The sequence below is a fragment of the Serinus canaria genome, chromosome 25, assembly GCF_022539315.1.
Source record: "Serinus canaria isolate serCan28SL12 chromosome 25, serCan2020, whole genome shotgun sequence".
Classification (NCBI taxonomy): Eukaryota; Metazoa; Chordata; class Aves; order Passeriformes; family Fringillidae; genus Serinus; species Serinus canaria.
In genome coordinates, this window is record NC_066338.1 from 14,438,237 (window position 1) to 14,452,797 (window position 14,561).

Sequence of the window (14,561 nt, forward strand, 5' to 3'; positions counted from 1 at the left end):
TTCACCCTGGGGTCCCCCATCACCCCGAGACCCCAGCACAGCCCTTGGTGACCCCCCCTCATCTCAGAACCCCCTCGAGACTCCCCCGGGACCCCCCCAGATCCCCACTCCCCCCGGACCCCCCCTCACCGCGGGTCCCCAGCGCGGTCCCTTGGTGACCCAGCAGATCTCGGTCTGGCACACGGTGCAGCGGATCCCCCTGGATCCCCCCGGATCCCCGCTCACCCCAAACCCCCCGGGACCCCCCCAGGACCCCCCGGACCCCCCCTCACCGCGGGTCCCCAGCGCGGTCCCTTGGTGACCCAGCAGATCTCGGTCTGGCACACGGTGCAGCGGATCCAGTCGCACCCGTCCTTCTTCTGCACCACGATGCGGCACGTGGGGCAGTGCATGGCCTCCCCCCGCTGCACCAGCGTCTGGGGGGGCACCGGGGGGGGGGTCAGGGCCGCGGGGATCCCCCGGACCCCCCCCAGGAGCCCCCGCACCCACCTGCAGCATGTCCCGCGTCTGCCGAGCGGCCGCGTCGTGCAGCGCCCGCAGCTGCAGCTCGTCCTGGTACTGCCGGCAGTTCTGGCCCTCGTGGATGGCCTGGGGAGGGCGGGGGGCTCAGCGCGGGACCCCCGGGACCCCCCCGGGACCCTCGGGACCCCCCCCGGGCCCACCTTGCACAGGAGGCAGTTGAGCGCCCCGCAGACCGGGCACGGGAACTCGTTCACCGCGTCCTCGTAGAAGCACCAGCCCGGGCAGTCCCGGCCCCGGCAGTGGAAACTGTTCCGGCTGCGGCGCTCGGCCAGCGCCAGCCCCCGCGCCAGGAACCGCGCGTGCTCCTCGGGGGACAGCAGCTGCGGACATTGGGGACATCGCGGGGGATGGCATTGGGACCCTTGAGTCACTGTCACCCACCCCTGGGGACACTGGGCCAGCGCCAGCCCCCGCGCCAGGAACCGCGTGTGCTCCTCGGGGGACAGCAGCTGCGACATTGGGGACATCGGGGGGGATGGCATTGGGACCCCTGAGTCACTGTCACCCACCCCTGGGGACCTCAACCCTACCCAAGGGGACAGCCTGGTCCCCTGGGAGCCCCCCCACCTGTCCCCCTGTCCCCACCCTATCCCCCCACCCTGTTCCCCCCCGGTCCCCCCAGTCCTCCCCCCCGTCCCCCCTTTGTCCCCCCCTGTCCCCCCGGTGCGCACCGCGCGGATCTCGCGCTCCTGCAGGTGGCTGCCACAGGCGTAGGTGACATCGCGGAAGGGACAGGCCACCACCGGCTCCTCGCTGAAGTTGATCACCTGCCGCAGGCACTCCCTGGGGACACCGGGGGGGGGGGGTGTCAGGGACACTGCTGGGGCGGGGGAAGGACACTGGGGGGGATCAGGGACACCAGAGGGGGGCAGAGGGACACAGGGAGGGTGTCAGGGACACTGGGATGGGGTCAGTGATGCTGGGGGTGTCCCAGGTGTGCACAGGTGTGTCCCCGTGTATCCCAGCTGTGCCCAGGTGTATCCCAGGTGTGCCCACCTGTATCCCAGATCTATCCTGGTCTATCCTGATGTATCCCAGGTGCACCCAAGTGTGTCCCAGGTGTGCCCAGGGGTATCCCGGTCTATCCCAGGTGTATCCCAGCTGTGCCCAGGTCTATCCCAGGTGTATCCCAGGTGTGTCCCGGTGTATCCCAGGTCTATTTTGGTGTATCCCAGGTGTATCCCAGCTGTGCCCAGGTGTATCCCAGGTGTATCCCAGGTGTGCCCAGGTGTATCCCAGGTGTATCCCAGGTGTATCCCAGGTGTACCCAGGTGTATCCCGGTGTATCCCAGCTGTGCCCAGGTGTATCCCAGCTGTGCCCAGGTGTATCCCAGGTGTATCCCAGCTGTGTCCCAGGTGTGCCCAGGTGTACCCAGGTCTATCCTGGTCTATCCCAGGTGTATCCCAGGTGTATCCCAGGTGTGCCAGGTGGGCGGGTACCGGCAGAAGCTGTGCAGGCAGTCGCGCAGCAGCACGGCCCGGCCCGCGGGCACCTCCTGCAGGCAGATCTGGCACTCGAGCGGCTCCGGGTTGGGCACCAGCCCCGCCTGCTCCGCCCGCAGCAGCTGCGCCAGGTTCTGCTGCCGCTCGGCTTCCAGAGCCTGAATGGGGCAAAAAACCGGGAATTTGGGAAAAACGGGAACAGCTGCGCCAGGTTCTGCTGCCGCTCGGCTTCCAGAGCCTGAATGGGGCAAAAAACCGGGAATTTGGGAAAAACGGGAACAGCTGCGCCAGGTTCTGCTGCCGCTCGGCTTCCAGAGCCTGAATGGGGCAAAAAACCGGGAATTTGGGAAAAACGGGAACAGCTGCGCCAGGTTCTGCTGCCGCTCGGCTTCCAGAGCCTGAATGGGGCAAAAAACCGGGAATTTGGGAAAAACGGGAACAGCTGCGCCAGGTTCTGCTGCCGCTCCTCCTCCAGAGCCTGCATGGGGTAAAAAAACGGGAATTTGGGAAAAACAGGGCAAAAAACCCGGGAAATTGGGAAATTGGGAAAAATGGGAACAAAAAGGGGAACAGCTGGGCCAGGTTCCACTGCCGCTCCGCCTCCAGAGCCTGAATGGGGTAAAAAACCAGGAAAATGGGAAAAATGTGAAATAAACCAGGAAAAATGGGAAAAAAAGGGGAAAAAAAGGGAAAAATGGGAAAAAAACTGGGAAAATCGGAGCAGCTGCATGAAGTTCTGCTACTGCTCCACCTCCAGTGCCTGAGGAAACGGGAATGGGGACAGGAAGAATGGGAACAGGAATGGTCCCAGTAAGGAACAGGAAGGTGCAGGTCAGGGAATGGGAATGGTGAGGGACGGCCCCATTAGGGAAGGGGAACAGCCATGTCCCATTGTGCCAATCCCATAGATCCCATTGATCCCACTGACCCCACAGACCCCGTACCTGCTGGCACTGCTGTGTCCCATAGATCCCACAGATCCCATAGATCCCATATCCCAGTGACCCCACAGATCCCATAACCCAGCAGTACCTGCTGGCACTGCTGGGTCCTGTCGTGCTGATTCCATAGATCCCATTGACCCCACAGATCCCAGAGATCTCCTGACCCCATAGATCCCACAGCCCCCATACCTGCTGGCACTGCTAGGTCCTGTCGCACTGATCCCGTATCCCATATCCCACAGATCCCACAGACCCCACAGATCCCACAGACCCCACAGATCCCACAGACCCTGTACCTGCTGGCACTGGCGGGCGCCGTCGCGCTGATCCCACAGATCCCATTGATCCCATATCCCACCGATCCCACAGACCCCACAGATCCCATTGATTCCATATCCCACAGATCCCAGTGACCCCACAGATCCCACACCCCAGCAGTACCTGCTGGCACTGGCGGGCACTGTCACGCTGATCCCATATCCCATTGATCCCACAGACCCCACAGATCCCAGTGACCCCACAGATCCCAGTGACCCCACACCCCAGCAGTACCTGCTGGCACTGGCGGGCACTGTCACGCTGATCCCATATCCCATTGATCCCATATACCCCACCGATCCCACAGATCCCAGTGACCCCACAGACCCCACAGACCCCAGTGACCCCACAGACCCCAGTGACCCCAGTGACCCCACAGACCCCAGTGACCCCCACAGACCCCAGTGACCCCAGTGACCCCACAGACCCCAGTGACACCACAGACCCCACAGATCCCAGTGACCCCACAGACCCCAGTGACCCCACAGACCCCACAGACCCCAGTGACCCCACAGATCCCAGTGACCCCACAGACCCCAGTGACCCCAGTGACCCCACAGACCCCAGTGACCCCACAGATCCCAGTGACCCCACAGACCCCAGTGACCCCACAGACCCCAGTGACCCCACAGACCCCACAGACCCCAGTGACCCCACAGACCCCAGCAGTACCTGCTGGCACTGGCGGGTGCTGTCGCGCTCCCTCTGCAGCCGCCGCAGCTCGGCGGGGTCGGGCCGGTGCCCCCCGGGCACGCGGTACCCCTCGGGCCGGGGGGCGCTGCACATCTCACAGCCCGGGCGGGTGGGCTTGTTCAGGAACGTGCACTGCGGGCACGGCCAGCCCTGGGAATGGGAACAGGAATTACTGGGATTGGGAATTATTGGGATTGGGATTGGGAACGGGATTGGGATTGGGAACGGGATTGGGATTGGGAATTATTGGGATTGGGAACGGGATTGGGATTGGGGCACATCTCACAGCCCGGGCGGGTGGGCTTGTTCAGGAACGTGCACTGCGGGCACGGCCAGCCCTGGGAATGGGAACGGGAATTATTGGGATTGGGATTGGGAATTATAGGGATTGGGATTGGGAACAGGGCACATCTCACAGCCCGGGCGGGTGGGCTCGTTCAGGAACGTGCACTGCGGGCACGGCCAGCCCTGAGAATGGGAACAGGAATTATTGGGATTGGGATTGGGAATTATTGGGACTAGGATTGGGAATGGGATTGGGAACAGGAACAGGACACATCTCACAGCCCAGGTGGGTGGGGGTGGGCAGTGCCCAGAAGCTGTGTCCACCCTGAAACACTGGGACTGGGATCAAGGGTTGGGATCAGGATCAGGGATCAGGATCAGGGATTGGGATTGGGATCAGGATCGTGATCAGGGATCAGGGCAGGGCCTCCCTGTACCTGCTCAGGTGAGGGTGGGTGGTGCTCAGGGGCAGTGGGATTGGGATCAGGTTCAGGATCAGAATCAGGGATCGGGATCAGGGATTGGGATGGGGATCAGGGATCAGGATCAGGGTCGCACTCCCTGTACCTGCTCAGGTGAGGGTGGGTGGTGCTCAGGGGCAGTGGGATTGGGATCAGGTTCAGGATCAGAATCAGGGATCGGGATCAGGGATTGGGATGGGGATCAGGGATCAGGGATCGGGATCAGGATCAGGGCAGCACTCCCTGTACCTGCTCAGGTGAGGGTGGGTGGTGCTCAGGGGCAGTGGGATTGGGATCAGGTTCAGGATCAGAATCAGGGATCGGGATCAGGGATTGGAATCAGTATCAGGGATCAGGGATCAGGGATCAGGGATCAGGGATCAGGATCAGGGATCGGGATCAGGGCCGCACTCCCTGTACCTGCTCAGGTGAGGGCGGGCGGGGCTCAGAGGCCGCGGGCGGGGTCCCCGCGCTGTCCCAGAGCTGCAGCGAGTCCAGGTGATCCCGGATGTCCCCGATGTCCATCCGCTCCGGGGGCTCCTCGGGGACACGGCCTGGGGACAGACAGACGCCCACTGTAAGGAAGGAGATGGGTACAGTGAATCTAATTAACATATCGGCGTATTATTATTATTAATAATTATGAGAGGATGCTAAGAACAGTGTATTAAGAACATCATTAACATTTTGTTATTGAGTAGTAAGTATCCAGGATTCATTAGGAATCAATATTTCGTAGGCATTATTAAGTTTGGAGAAGAACGTCTTGGTATATTACGAAGTCTCTGCCATCCATCACCTAATCCAGGTAGAAAAGAGAAACAGGCATAGCAGGAGTAGGCAGGAATAGGATTTATTACGACAGACCATAAGTAGCAGGATGAGGAAGGATCAATGAACCTACAGTTTGATGATTTTTAGAATATTCAGCTTAGGATGGTTAACTATGAGGAGTAAGGATCCGTCTGATGCTTCCCTGGTGGGAAGGGGAGACAGGTTGAGGATGGTTAGGATGATAGAGTAGCAGTATCAGCAAATTCTGAGATTGTGATGAGGAAGAAGCAGGCTGAGGATGTGAGGATGAGGAGGAAGGAGCAGGAGCAGCAGCAGGCTGAGGATGGTGAGGAGGAAGGAGCAGGCTGAGGATGATTATGACTGAGCAAGACTGAGGATTCTGATGAGAATGATCAGCTGAGGATGTGAGGAGGAGAGCATGCTGAGATGTAGGAAGGAGCAGGCCCCTGAGATGGTGATGAAGGACAGGGCTGAGGATGGTGATGAAGGAGCAGGCTGAGGATGGTAGGAGGAAGAGCAGGCTTGGCATGGTTAGGAAGGAGCAGGCTTGAGGATTGATAGGAGGAAGGAGCAGGCTGAGGATGATGATGAGGAAGGAGCAGGCTGAGGATGATGAGGAAGGAGCAGGCTGAGGATGGTGAGGAAGGAGCAGGCTGAGGATGATGATGAAGGAGCAGACTGAAGATGACGATGAGGAAGGAGCAGGCTGAGGATGATGAGGAAGGAGCAGGCTGAGGCTGCCGAGGAAGGCTCCCGCGGCCGTACCTGCCCCAGGTGTGCCGTCCCCGTCCCCGTCCCCGCGCAGCCCCGCGGCGCGCAGCAGCTCCTGCGCCTGCCGCTGCCGCTGCTGCTCGGGGCCCGGGGCCGCTCCCGGGGCCGGTGCCGCTCCCGGTGCCGGTTCCGGTGCCGGTTCGGGCGGCGGGCGGGCCGAGAGGAGGAAGAGGAAGGCGGGGTCGCCGTCGCGGCGGATGCCGTAGGAGGCCAGGCTGCGCCCGTCCCGGCACAGGCTCTGCCCGATGATCCAGCGCTGCGCCGCGGGGGGAAAGCCGTACTCGCGGAACACCTGCGGGATCGGGGGATCGGGGGGGATCCTATGGGATCCTGTGGGATCTGGGGGGATCCTATGGGATCGGGGGGATCAGGGGAAAAGCTGTACTCGTGAACACCTGCGGGACTGGGGGATCCTGTGGGATCGGGTGGATCCGGGGGGATCCCTCTGGATCGGGGGGATCCTGTGGGATTGGGGGGATCAGGGGGGAAAGCCGTACTCGCGGAACACCTGCGGGATCGGGGGATCGGGTGGGATCGGGGGGATCCTGTGGGATTGGGGGGGATCCTTTGGGATCGGGGGGATCAGGGGGAAAGCCGTACTCGTGGAACACCTGCGGGACTGGGGGATCCTGTGGGATCGGGTGGATCGGGGGGGATCCTCTGGGATCGGGGGGATCCTGTGGGGATCTGGGGATCCTATGGGATTGGGGGGGATCCTGTGGGATTGGGGGGATCGGGGGGAAAGCTGTACTCACAGAACCACTGGGGGATATGGGGGGAATCACATGGGATCAGGGGGACCCTATGGGATCAGGGAGGATCAGGGGAGATCCCATGTGGGATCCTGGGGGAGTCAGGGCGGTCAGGGGGGATCCCATGGGAGATCCTGGGGGAACCTGGAGAAATCCTGGGAGATCCCAGGGAGATCCTGGGGATGTACTAGGAGATCCCGAGGAGATCCTGGGGAGGTCCTGGGGGAGATCCCAGATGGGATCCCAGGTGAGCCCTGGGTCAGATCCAGGGCAGATCCCAGATGGGATCCCAGGTGAGCCCCAGGTGACTCCCAGGGATCCTGGTCCCACAGAGCAGGGGCTGACCCGGCTCCCAGGTGTCCCCGCTCCCCCCCAGGTGACCCTGGATGACCCCAGGCGACCATGGATGACCTCAGGTGGCCCCAGCTGACCCTGGTGGCCCCAGGTGATCCTGGATGACCCCAGCTGACCTGAGGTGACCCCCAGCTGACCCCAGGTAACCCTGGATGACTCCAGGTCAGGTGACCCCAGGTGACTCCCGGTGTCCCCAGCTGGCCCCCAGGTGTTCCCGGGTGTCCCTGGATGACCCCAGGTGACCATGGATGACCCCTGGTGTTCCCAGGTGACACTGGCTGACTCCAGGTGATCCCACTCCCCCCCCAGGTGTCCCCCGGTGTCCCCAGGTGTCCCCAGGTGTCCCTGGGTGTTCCCAGGTGTCCCCAGGTGTGCCCAGGTGTCTCCGTGTGTCCCCGGGTGTGCCAGGTGTCCCCATGTGTCCCCAGGTGTCCCCATGTGTCCCCGTGTGTCCCCAGGTGTGCCCAGGTGTCCCCATGTGTCCCCAGGTGTCCCCGTGTGTCCCCAGGTGTCTCCGGGTGTGCCCATGTGTCCCCAGGTGTCCCTGGGTGTGCCCATGTGTCCCCGGGTGTGCCAGGTGTCCCCAGGTGTCCCCAGGTGTCCCCAGGTGTCCCCGTGTGTCCCCAGGTGTCCCCAGGTGTGCCCAGGTGTCCCCGGGTGTCCCCGGGTGTGCCCAGGTGTCCCCGGGTGTTCCCAGGTGTCCCTGGGTGTTCCCAGGTGTTCCCAGGTGTCCCCGTGTGTCCCCAGGTGTCCCCGGGTTTCCCCAGGTGTCCCTGGGTGTTCCCAGGTGTGCCCAGGTGTCCCCGTGTGTCCCCAGGTGTCCCAGGTGTCCCTGGGTGTCCCCCGGTGTCCCCGCGTGTCCCCGGGTGTCCCCGTGTGTCCCCAGGTGTCCCCAGGTGTCCCCGTGTGTCCCCGTGTGTCCCCAGGTGTCCCCGGTGTCCCCAGGTGTGCCCAGGTGTCCCCGTGTGTCCCCAGGTGTCCCCAGTATCCCCAGGTGTCCCCAGGTGTCCCCGTGTGTCCCCAGGTGTCCCTGTGTGTCCTCAGGTGTCCCCAGGTGTGCCCAGGTGTCCCCGTGTGTCCCCGTGTGTCCCCAGGTGTCCCCGTGTGTCCCCAGGTGTCCCCAGGTGTCCCCCTGTGTCCCCGTGTGTCCCCAGGTGTCCCCGTGTGTCCCCGTGTGTCCCCAGGTGTCCCCAGGTGTCCGTACCTGCTCCTTGAGGGTGCCGATGGTGACGTGGGGCTGCACCCTCAGGGTGATGCTGGCCGAGGACGTGGCGTCCTCCACCCCCACTGCCAGGCTGGGAACGGAGAGACGGGGACAGGTGGGATTGGGGTTGGGACAGGTGGGATTGGGGTTGGGATTGGGATTGGGACAGGTGGGATTGGGGTTGGGATTGGGATTGGGACAGGTGGGATTGGGATTGGAATTGGGATTGGGACAGGTGGGATTGGGGTTGGGATTGGGACAGGTGGGATTGGGGTTGGGATTGGGATTGGGATTGGGACAGGTGGGATTGGGGTTTGGGGTGTGGGATTGGGGTGTGGGATTGGGGTGTGGGGTACAGCAGGCTGGGAACGCAGAGACGGGGATATGTGGGATTGGGATAGATGGGATTGGGGTGTGGGGTGTGGGGTTTGGGATTGGGATTGATGGGATTGGGATAGATGGGATTGGGTGTGGGGTGTGGGGTTTGGGATTGGGATTGATGGGATTGGGGTTTGGGGTGTGGGGTTTGGGATTGGGCTTGATGGGCTTGGGTGTGGGGTTTGGGATTGGGCTGATGGGATGTGGGGTTTGGGGTGTGGGGTGTGGGGTTTGGGATTGGGATAGATGGGATTCGGGTGTGGGTTGTGGGGTTTGGGATTGGGATTGGATTGGGATTGGGATCAGATGGGATTGGGTGTGGGGTTTGGGGTTTGTGGGATTGGGCTTGCTGGGTTGGGGTTTGGGGTGTGGGGTTTGGGGCTGGGTGGGCTGGACTGGGAGGACTTGGGCTAGTGGATTGGGGTTGGGGTGTTGGGGTTTGGGGTTGGGGTTGCATGGGATTGGGGGTTTGGGGTGTGGGGTTTGGGATTGGGATGATTGGGATTGGGGTTTGGGGTGTGGGTGTGGGGTTTGGGTTGGCATCTGGGATGGGGGTGGGGTATGGGGTTTGGGATTGGGATTGGGATCGATGGATTGGGGTGTGGGTGGTGGGGTTTGGCGATGCTGGGAAGCGCAGAGAGACAGGATGGGTTTGGGATTGGCGATTGGGGTAGGGCATTGTGGGACGGGGGAAAATAATGGGGTTGGGATTGGGTTGAGGGTTTGAGATGCGGGATTTGGGGTGTGGGATATGGGGTACGGCATGCTGGGAACGGGGAGAGACTGTGGGGTTGGGATTGGGGTTTGGGGTGTGGAGTTTTTTGGGGTAGGCGGCATGTGGGACCAGGGGGAGAACGGGATTGGGATTTGGGATTGGGATTTTGGGGTTGGGATTTGGGGTCTGGGGTTTGGGATGTGGGGCATGGCAGGCTGGGAACCAGGGAGGTGATGGGATGGTGTTGATGAGGAAGGCAGGGGCAGAGGGTGAGGATGAGGGTGATGACGATGAGGAAGGCAGAGAACAAAGATGGTAAAGAAGGCAGAGGATGAGGATGATGAGGAAGGCAGGAGCAGAGAATGAGAACGAGGATAACAATGATGAGGGTGATGATGAAGAGGAAGGCAGAGAATGGGGACGAGGATGTTGAGGATGATGAGGATGAGCAAGGCAGAGGATGGGGATGACAATGACAATGACAATGCTGAGGAAGGCAGGGGCAGAGGATGGGGATGAGGATGACAATGAGGATGACGATGCTGAGGAAGGCAGAAAATGGGGATGAGGATGACGATGAGGATGAGGATGCTGAGGAAGGCAGAGGACGGGGATGACAATGACAATGACGATGACGATGCTGAGGAAGGCAGAGGACGGGGATGACAATGATGATGAGGATGACGATGCTGAGGAAGGCAGAGGACAGGGATGACGACGAGGATGAGGATGAGGATGATGATGAGGAGGAAGGCAGAGGACGGGGATGACGATGAGGATGATGATGAGGATGAGGAAGGCAGAGGACAGGGATGACGATGAGGATGATGATGATGAGGAGGAAGGAAGAGGACAGGGATGACGATGAGGATGATGATGATGATGAGGAGGAAGGCAGGCTCCCACCTGACGTGAGCCCCGGGCGGGTCCCTGTGGCGCAGGCACACGCTCAGCTCCGCCTGCCGCCGGGCCAGCGCCACCGCGCTCTGCGCTGCCACCGCCTCGTCCCCAAAGGCCACCGCCTCGGCCAGCCGCAGGGCCAGCTCCTCTGGGGACACACAGGGACATGGGGATGGCACCCAGAGACACCCAGAGAGGGCATGGGGACACACAGGGACACGGGGATGGCACCCAGAGCGCTGCCACCGCCTCGTCCCCAAAGGTGATGGCCTTGGCCCAGCCCAGGGACGCCCTGGGGACACCCTGGGGACACTGTGGGGACAGGAGGTGACCCCAGGGAAGGTTCTGGGGGGATTTCAGGGAATGTCCCCCTGGGTAGGGCTGTTCCCACCCCCCCATCCCTGCGCAGGTGGCACTTGGGGACAGGCCGGGGTGGCTCTGGTGTGTCCCACCCCCAGGACAGGTCATGGTGGCCCCGGTGTGTCCCACCCCAGTCCCCATGTCCCCAGTGTCACCTGTCTGGGCCAGCTCCAGGACCTGCGCCTCCTCCGCGTCCTGCTCGGGACCCTCGGCGGGTGGCACCAGAGATGTCCCCGAGGGTGGCACCAGAGATGTCCCCGTGTCACCCTCGGTGGCTGCGGGAGCACGGCAGGGACGGGGCTGTCACTGCTGTCCCCAGTGTCCCTGCTGTCACCTCCCAGGACAGCCACCACCCCCCCCCCAGGGGACACGGGGACAGGAGCAGGTGACACCTCTGCCCCTTGGGGGTCACCCCGAGTGTCCAGCTCTGCCTGGCACACAGGGCTGGGATGTCACCCTGGGCAGTGTCCCCAATGTCTCCCTGTCCCCAGCCCTGTCCCCATGTCACTGCCTGGCCATGCTCACAGCGCCGTGTCCCTGTCCCCTGACCCCCATCCCTGTCACCAGCCCTGTGTCCCATCCCTCAACCCCAGTGTCCTCCCAGTGTCCCCACAATGTGCCCCCCAATGTCCCCATGTCCCATCTCTCCATACCTCCCTGAGGGAGTTGCTCAGCACCGTGTCCCCAGTGTCCCCAATTGGGGACACTGACAGTTCCCACTGTCCCTATGTCCCTGTCCCACCTCTCCCTCAGGGAGCTGCTCAGCACCGTGTCCCTGACGTCTCCCCAGTGTCCCTGATGTCCCCAGTGTCCCCACAATGTCCCCAATGTCCCCACAATGTCCCCACAATGTCCCCAGTGTCCCCAATGTCCCTGATGTCCCCAATGTCCCCATGTCCCCACAATGTCCCCATGTCCCCACAATGTCCCTGTCCCACCTCTCCGTGCCTCCCTGAGGGAGCTGCTCAGCACTGTGTCCCCATGTCCCCAGTATCCCCACAATGTCCCTGATGTCCCCAGTGTCCCCATGTCCCTGTCCCTCCTCTCCGTGCCTCCCTCAGGGAGCTGCTCAGCACCGTGTCCCCATGTCCCCCCAATGTCCCCAGTGTCCCCACAATGTCCCTGTCCCACCTCTCCGTGCCTCCCTGAGGGAGCTGCTCAGCACCGTGTCCCCATGTCTCCACAATGTCCCCAATGTCCCTGATGTCCCCCCAATGTCCCCAGTGTCCCCATGTCCCCACCTTTCCGTGCCTCCCGGAGGGAGCTGCTCAGCACCGTGTCCCACATGTCCTGAGTCCCCAATGTCCCTGATTCCCCCCAATGTCCCAGGTGTCCCCATGTCCCCAACTCTCCGTGCCTCCCTGAGGGAGCTGCTCAGCACCGTGTCCCCATGTCCCTGCAATGTCCCCAATGTCCCTGATGTCCCCCCAATGTCCCCAGTGTCCCCATGTCCCTGTCCCACCTCTCCGTGCCTCCCTGAGGGAGCTGCTCAGCACCGTGTCCCCCCAATGTCCCTGATGTCCCCAGTGTCCCCATGTCCCCACAATGTCCCCAGTGTCCCCATGTCCCTGTCCCACCTCTCCGTGCCTCCCTGAGGGAGCTGCTCAGCACCGTCCACCACTGCTGGGCCTCGCGCTCCTCGGGGAACCGCAGCGCCACCGCCTCCTGCCCCAGTGCTGGCCCCAGTGCTGGCCCGGATGGTGGCCCTGATGGTGGCCCTGCTGTCCCCGGTGCTGTCCCTGGTGCTGTCCCTGCTGTCCCCAGCGCTGGCAGCTGCAGCTCGTGGCTGGCGGGGCCGCACACGCGGTAGGACACGTCCCGCAGGTCACACTCTGCCAGGGGCTGGGGACACCGGGGACAGAGGGGACAGGGGCAGGGATGGGGACAGGGTCAGAGGGGACAGGGACAGGGGGACAGGGATGGGGACAGGGGGACAGGGACAGGAAGGGACAGGGATGGGGACAGGGACAGAGGGGACAGGGACAGGGGGACAGGGATGGGGACAGGGACAGAGGGGACAGGAATGGGGACAGGGACAGAGGGGACAGGGACAGAGGGGACACCGGGGACAGGGACAGAGGGGACAGGGATGGGGACAGGGACAGAGGGGACAGGGGCAAGAGGGGACAGGGTCAGAGGGGACACCAGGGGGACACAGGGGACAAGGGTGGGACCGGGATGGGGACAAGAACAGGGATGGGGACAGGAGGGGACAGGGACAGAGGGGACACCGGGGACAGGGACAGAGGGGACAGGGATGGGGACAGGGACAGAGGGGACAGGGGCAAGAGGGACAGGGTAAGGGGACACCAGGGGGACACAGGGGACAAGGGTGGGACCGGGATGGGACAAGACAGGGATGGGACAGGGGACAGGGACAGGGGACACCGGGACAGGGACAGGGGACAGGACACAGGGGACAGGGCAGAGGGCAGGGTCAGAGGGGACACCAGGGGGACACAGGGGACAAGGGTGGGACCGGGATGGGGACAAGAACAGGGATGGGGACAGGAGGGGACAGGGACAGGAGGGGACACCGGGGACAGGGACAGAGGGGACAGGGGCAGGGATGGGGACAGGGATGGGGACAGAGATCGGACAGGGACAGAGGGGACAGGGGAGGGGACAGGGGAGGGGACAGAGGAGGGGACAGGGATGGGACAGGGACAGAGTGGATAGGGAAGAGCAGGGGGAAAAGATGGGGACAGGGACACAGGAGAGGACAGAGATGGGGACAGGTGCGGGGTCACCATGGGGTGACCACAGGCTCGGGTCACCCCCTGACCCACTGGGAGGGCTTGGTCACCCCTGAGGTCCCCGGGTCACCCTCAGACCACCCTCAGGGTACCCCTGGCCACTTTGGAAGTGTTCTGCTCACTTTTGGGGTGCCCTGGTCACTCTGGGGGTGCCCTGAGCCCCTCACTGTCCCCTGTCCCCTGTCCCCTGTCCCCGTCCGGGGTGGTTCCCGTTCTTTCCAAACCTCCCGCGACTCCCCAAACCCCGGAACACCCCCGGGACCCCTCAGGGACCCCCTGGCAGCCATGGGGACACTCCCGGGTCACCCCCATGGGGACAATCCCGGGGGGACAATCCCGGTTCCCCCCCCGGGTCCCTCCCGGTTCCCTCCGGGGTCTCGGGCCGCGCCCCCCGCCCCCTCCCCCCATTTCCCCGCCCCTTCCCCTCCCCCCGACCCCCGGGGCGCCCCCTTGGGCCCCTCCCCCGCCCCCTCCCCTTCCCCTCACCGCGCCGCCCCCCGCCTCCGCCCGCCGCAGCGCCAGGCGGAAGCGGCGCCGCCCGTCGGCTCCCGGTTGCACGCTGAGCTGCAGGCGGAGCGCGGCGCCGGCGGCGGCGGCGGGCAGCAGGCGGCAGGGCGCGGCCAGCTCGGCCCGGGCCGCCATCAGCACCGTGGCGGGGGCGGCGGCCGGGCCGGGCCCGGGCGCTCCGGGCGCCGCCATGGCGGCCCCGCCACTTCCGGCCTCCCGCCCGCGCGGTCCGGCCGACAACGGGGTCCCCTCCGGGGGAGCGGAGGGAAACGCGGCCGAGCGCGCGGGAGTTCCGGGGGAGGAGCGTTCCGCCCTGGCCACGCCCTTTGGCCGCGCCCCTCGGGCCCGCCCCGCTGTGATTGACAGGAGCTCCCCCGTCTCCCCGTCTTTGTCCGCGCCGACC

General features: G+C 63.8%; 1 protein-coding gene across 1 annotated transcript; it reads right to left on the minus strand.

Moving 5' to 3' along the window:
• Positions 1–221: 221 nt before the first annotated feature.
• Positions 222–14,389, minus strand: LOC127060757 (ranBP-type and C3HC4-type zinc finger-containing protein 1-like). Its single transcript, XM_050984864.1, has 14 exons — positions 14,138–14,389; positions 12,473–12,737; positions 11,051–11,170; positions 10,542–10,683; positions 8,543–8,633; positions 7,129–7,203; positions 6,227–6,524; positions 5,087–5,220; positions 3,900–4,070; positions 1,963–2,123; positions 1,194–1,305; positions 663–842; positions 490–588; positions 222–416 (listed from the first exon to the last, which is right to left on the minus strand). Exons 1-14 carry the CDS (start codon positions 14,348–14,350, stop codon positions 222–224), a joined length of 2,256 nt encoding a protein of 751 aa, XP_050840821.1. The 5' UTR covers positions 14,351–14,389.
• Between the last annotated feature and the right edge of the window lie 172 nt (positions 14,390–14,561).

Coding starts and splice junctions, on each gene's coding strand:
- LOC127060757 (XM_050984864.1), bottom strand. CDS start 14,350: ATGGCGGCGCCCGGAGCGCCCGGGCCCGGCCCGGCCGCCGCCCCCGCC. Junction 12,738..14,137: donor CGGAGGCGGGGGGCGGCGCG/GTGAGGGGAAGG, acceptor CGGTGTCCCCAG/CCCCTGGCAGAGTGTGACCT. Junction 1,306..1,962: donor TGCCTGCACAGCTTCTGCCG/GTACCCGCCCAC, acceptor CGGTGTCCCCAG/GGAGTGCCTGCGGCAGGTGA.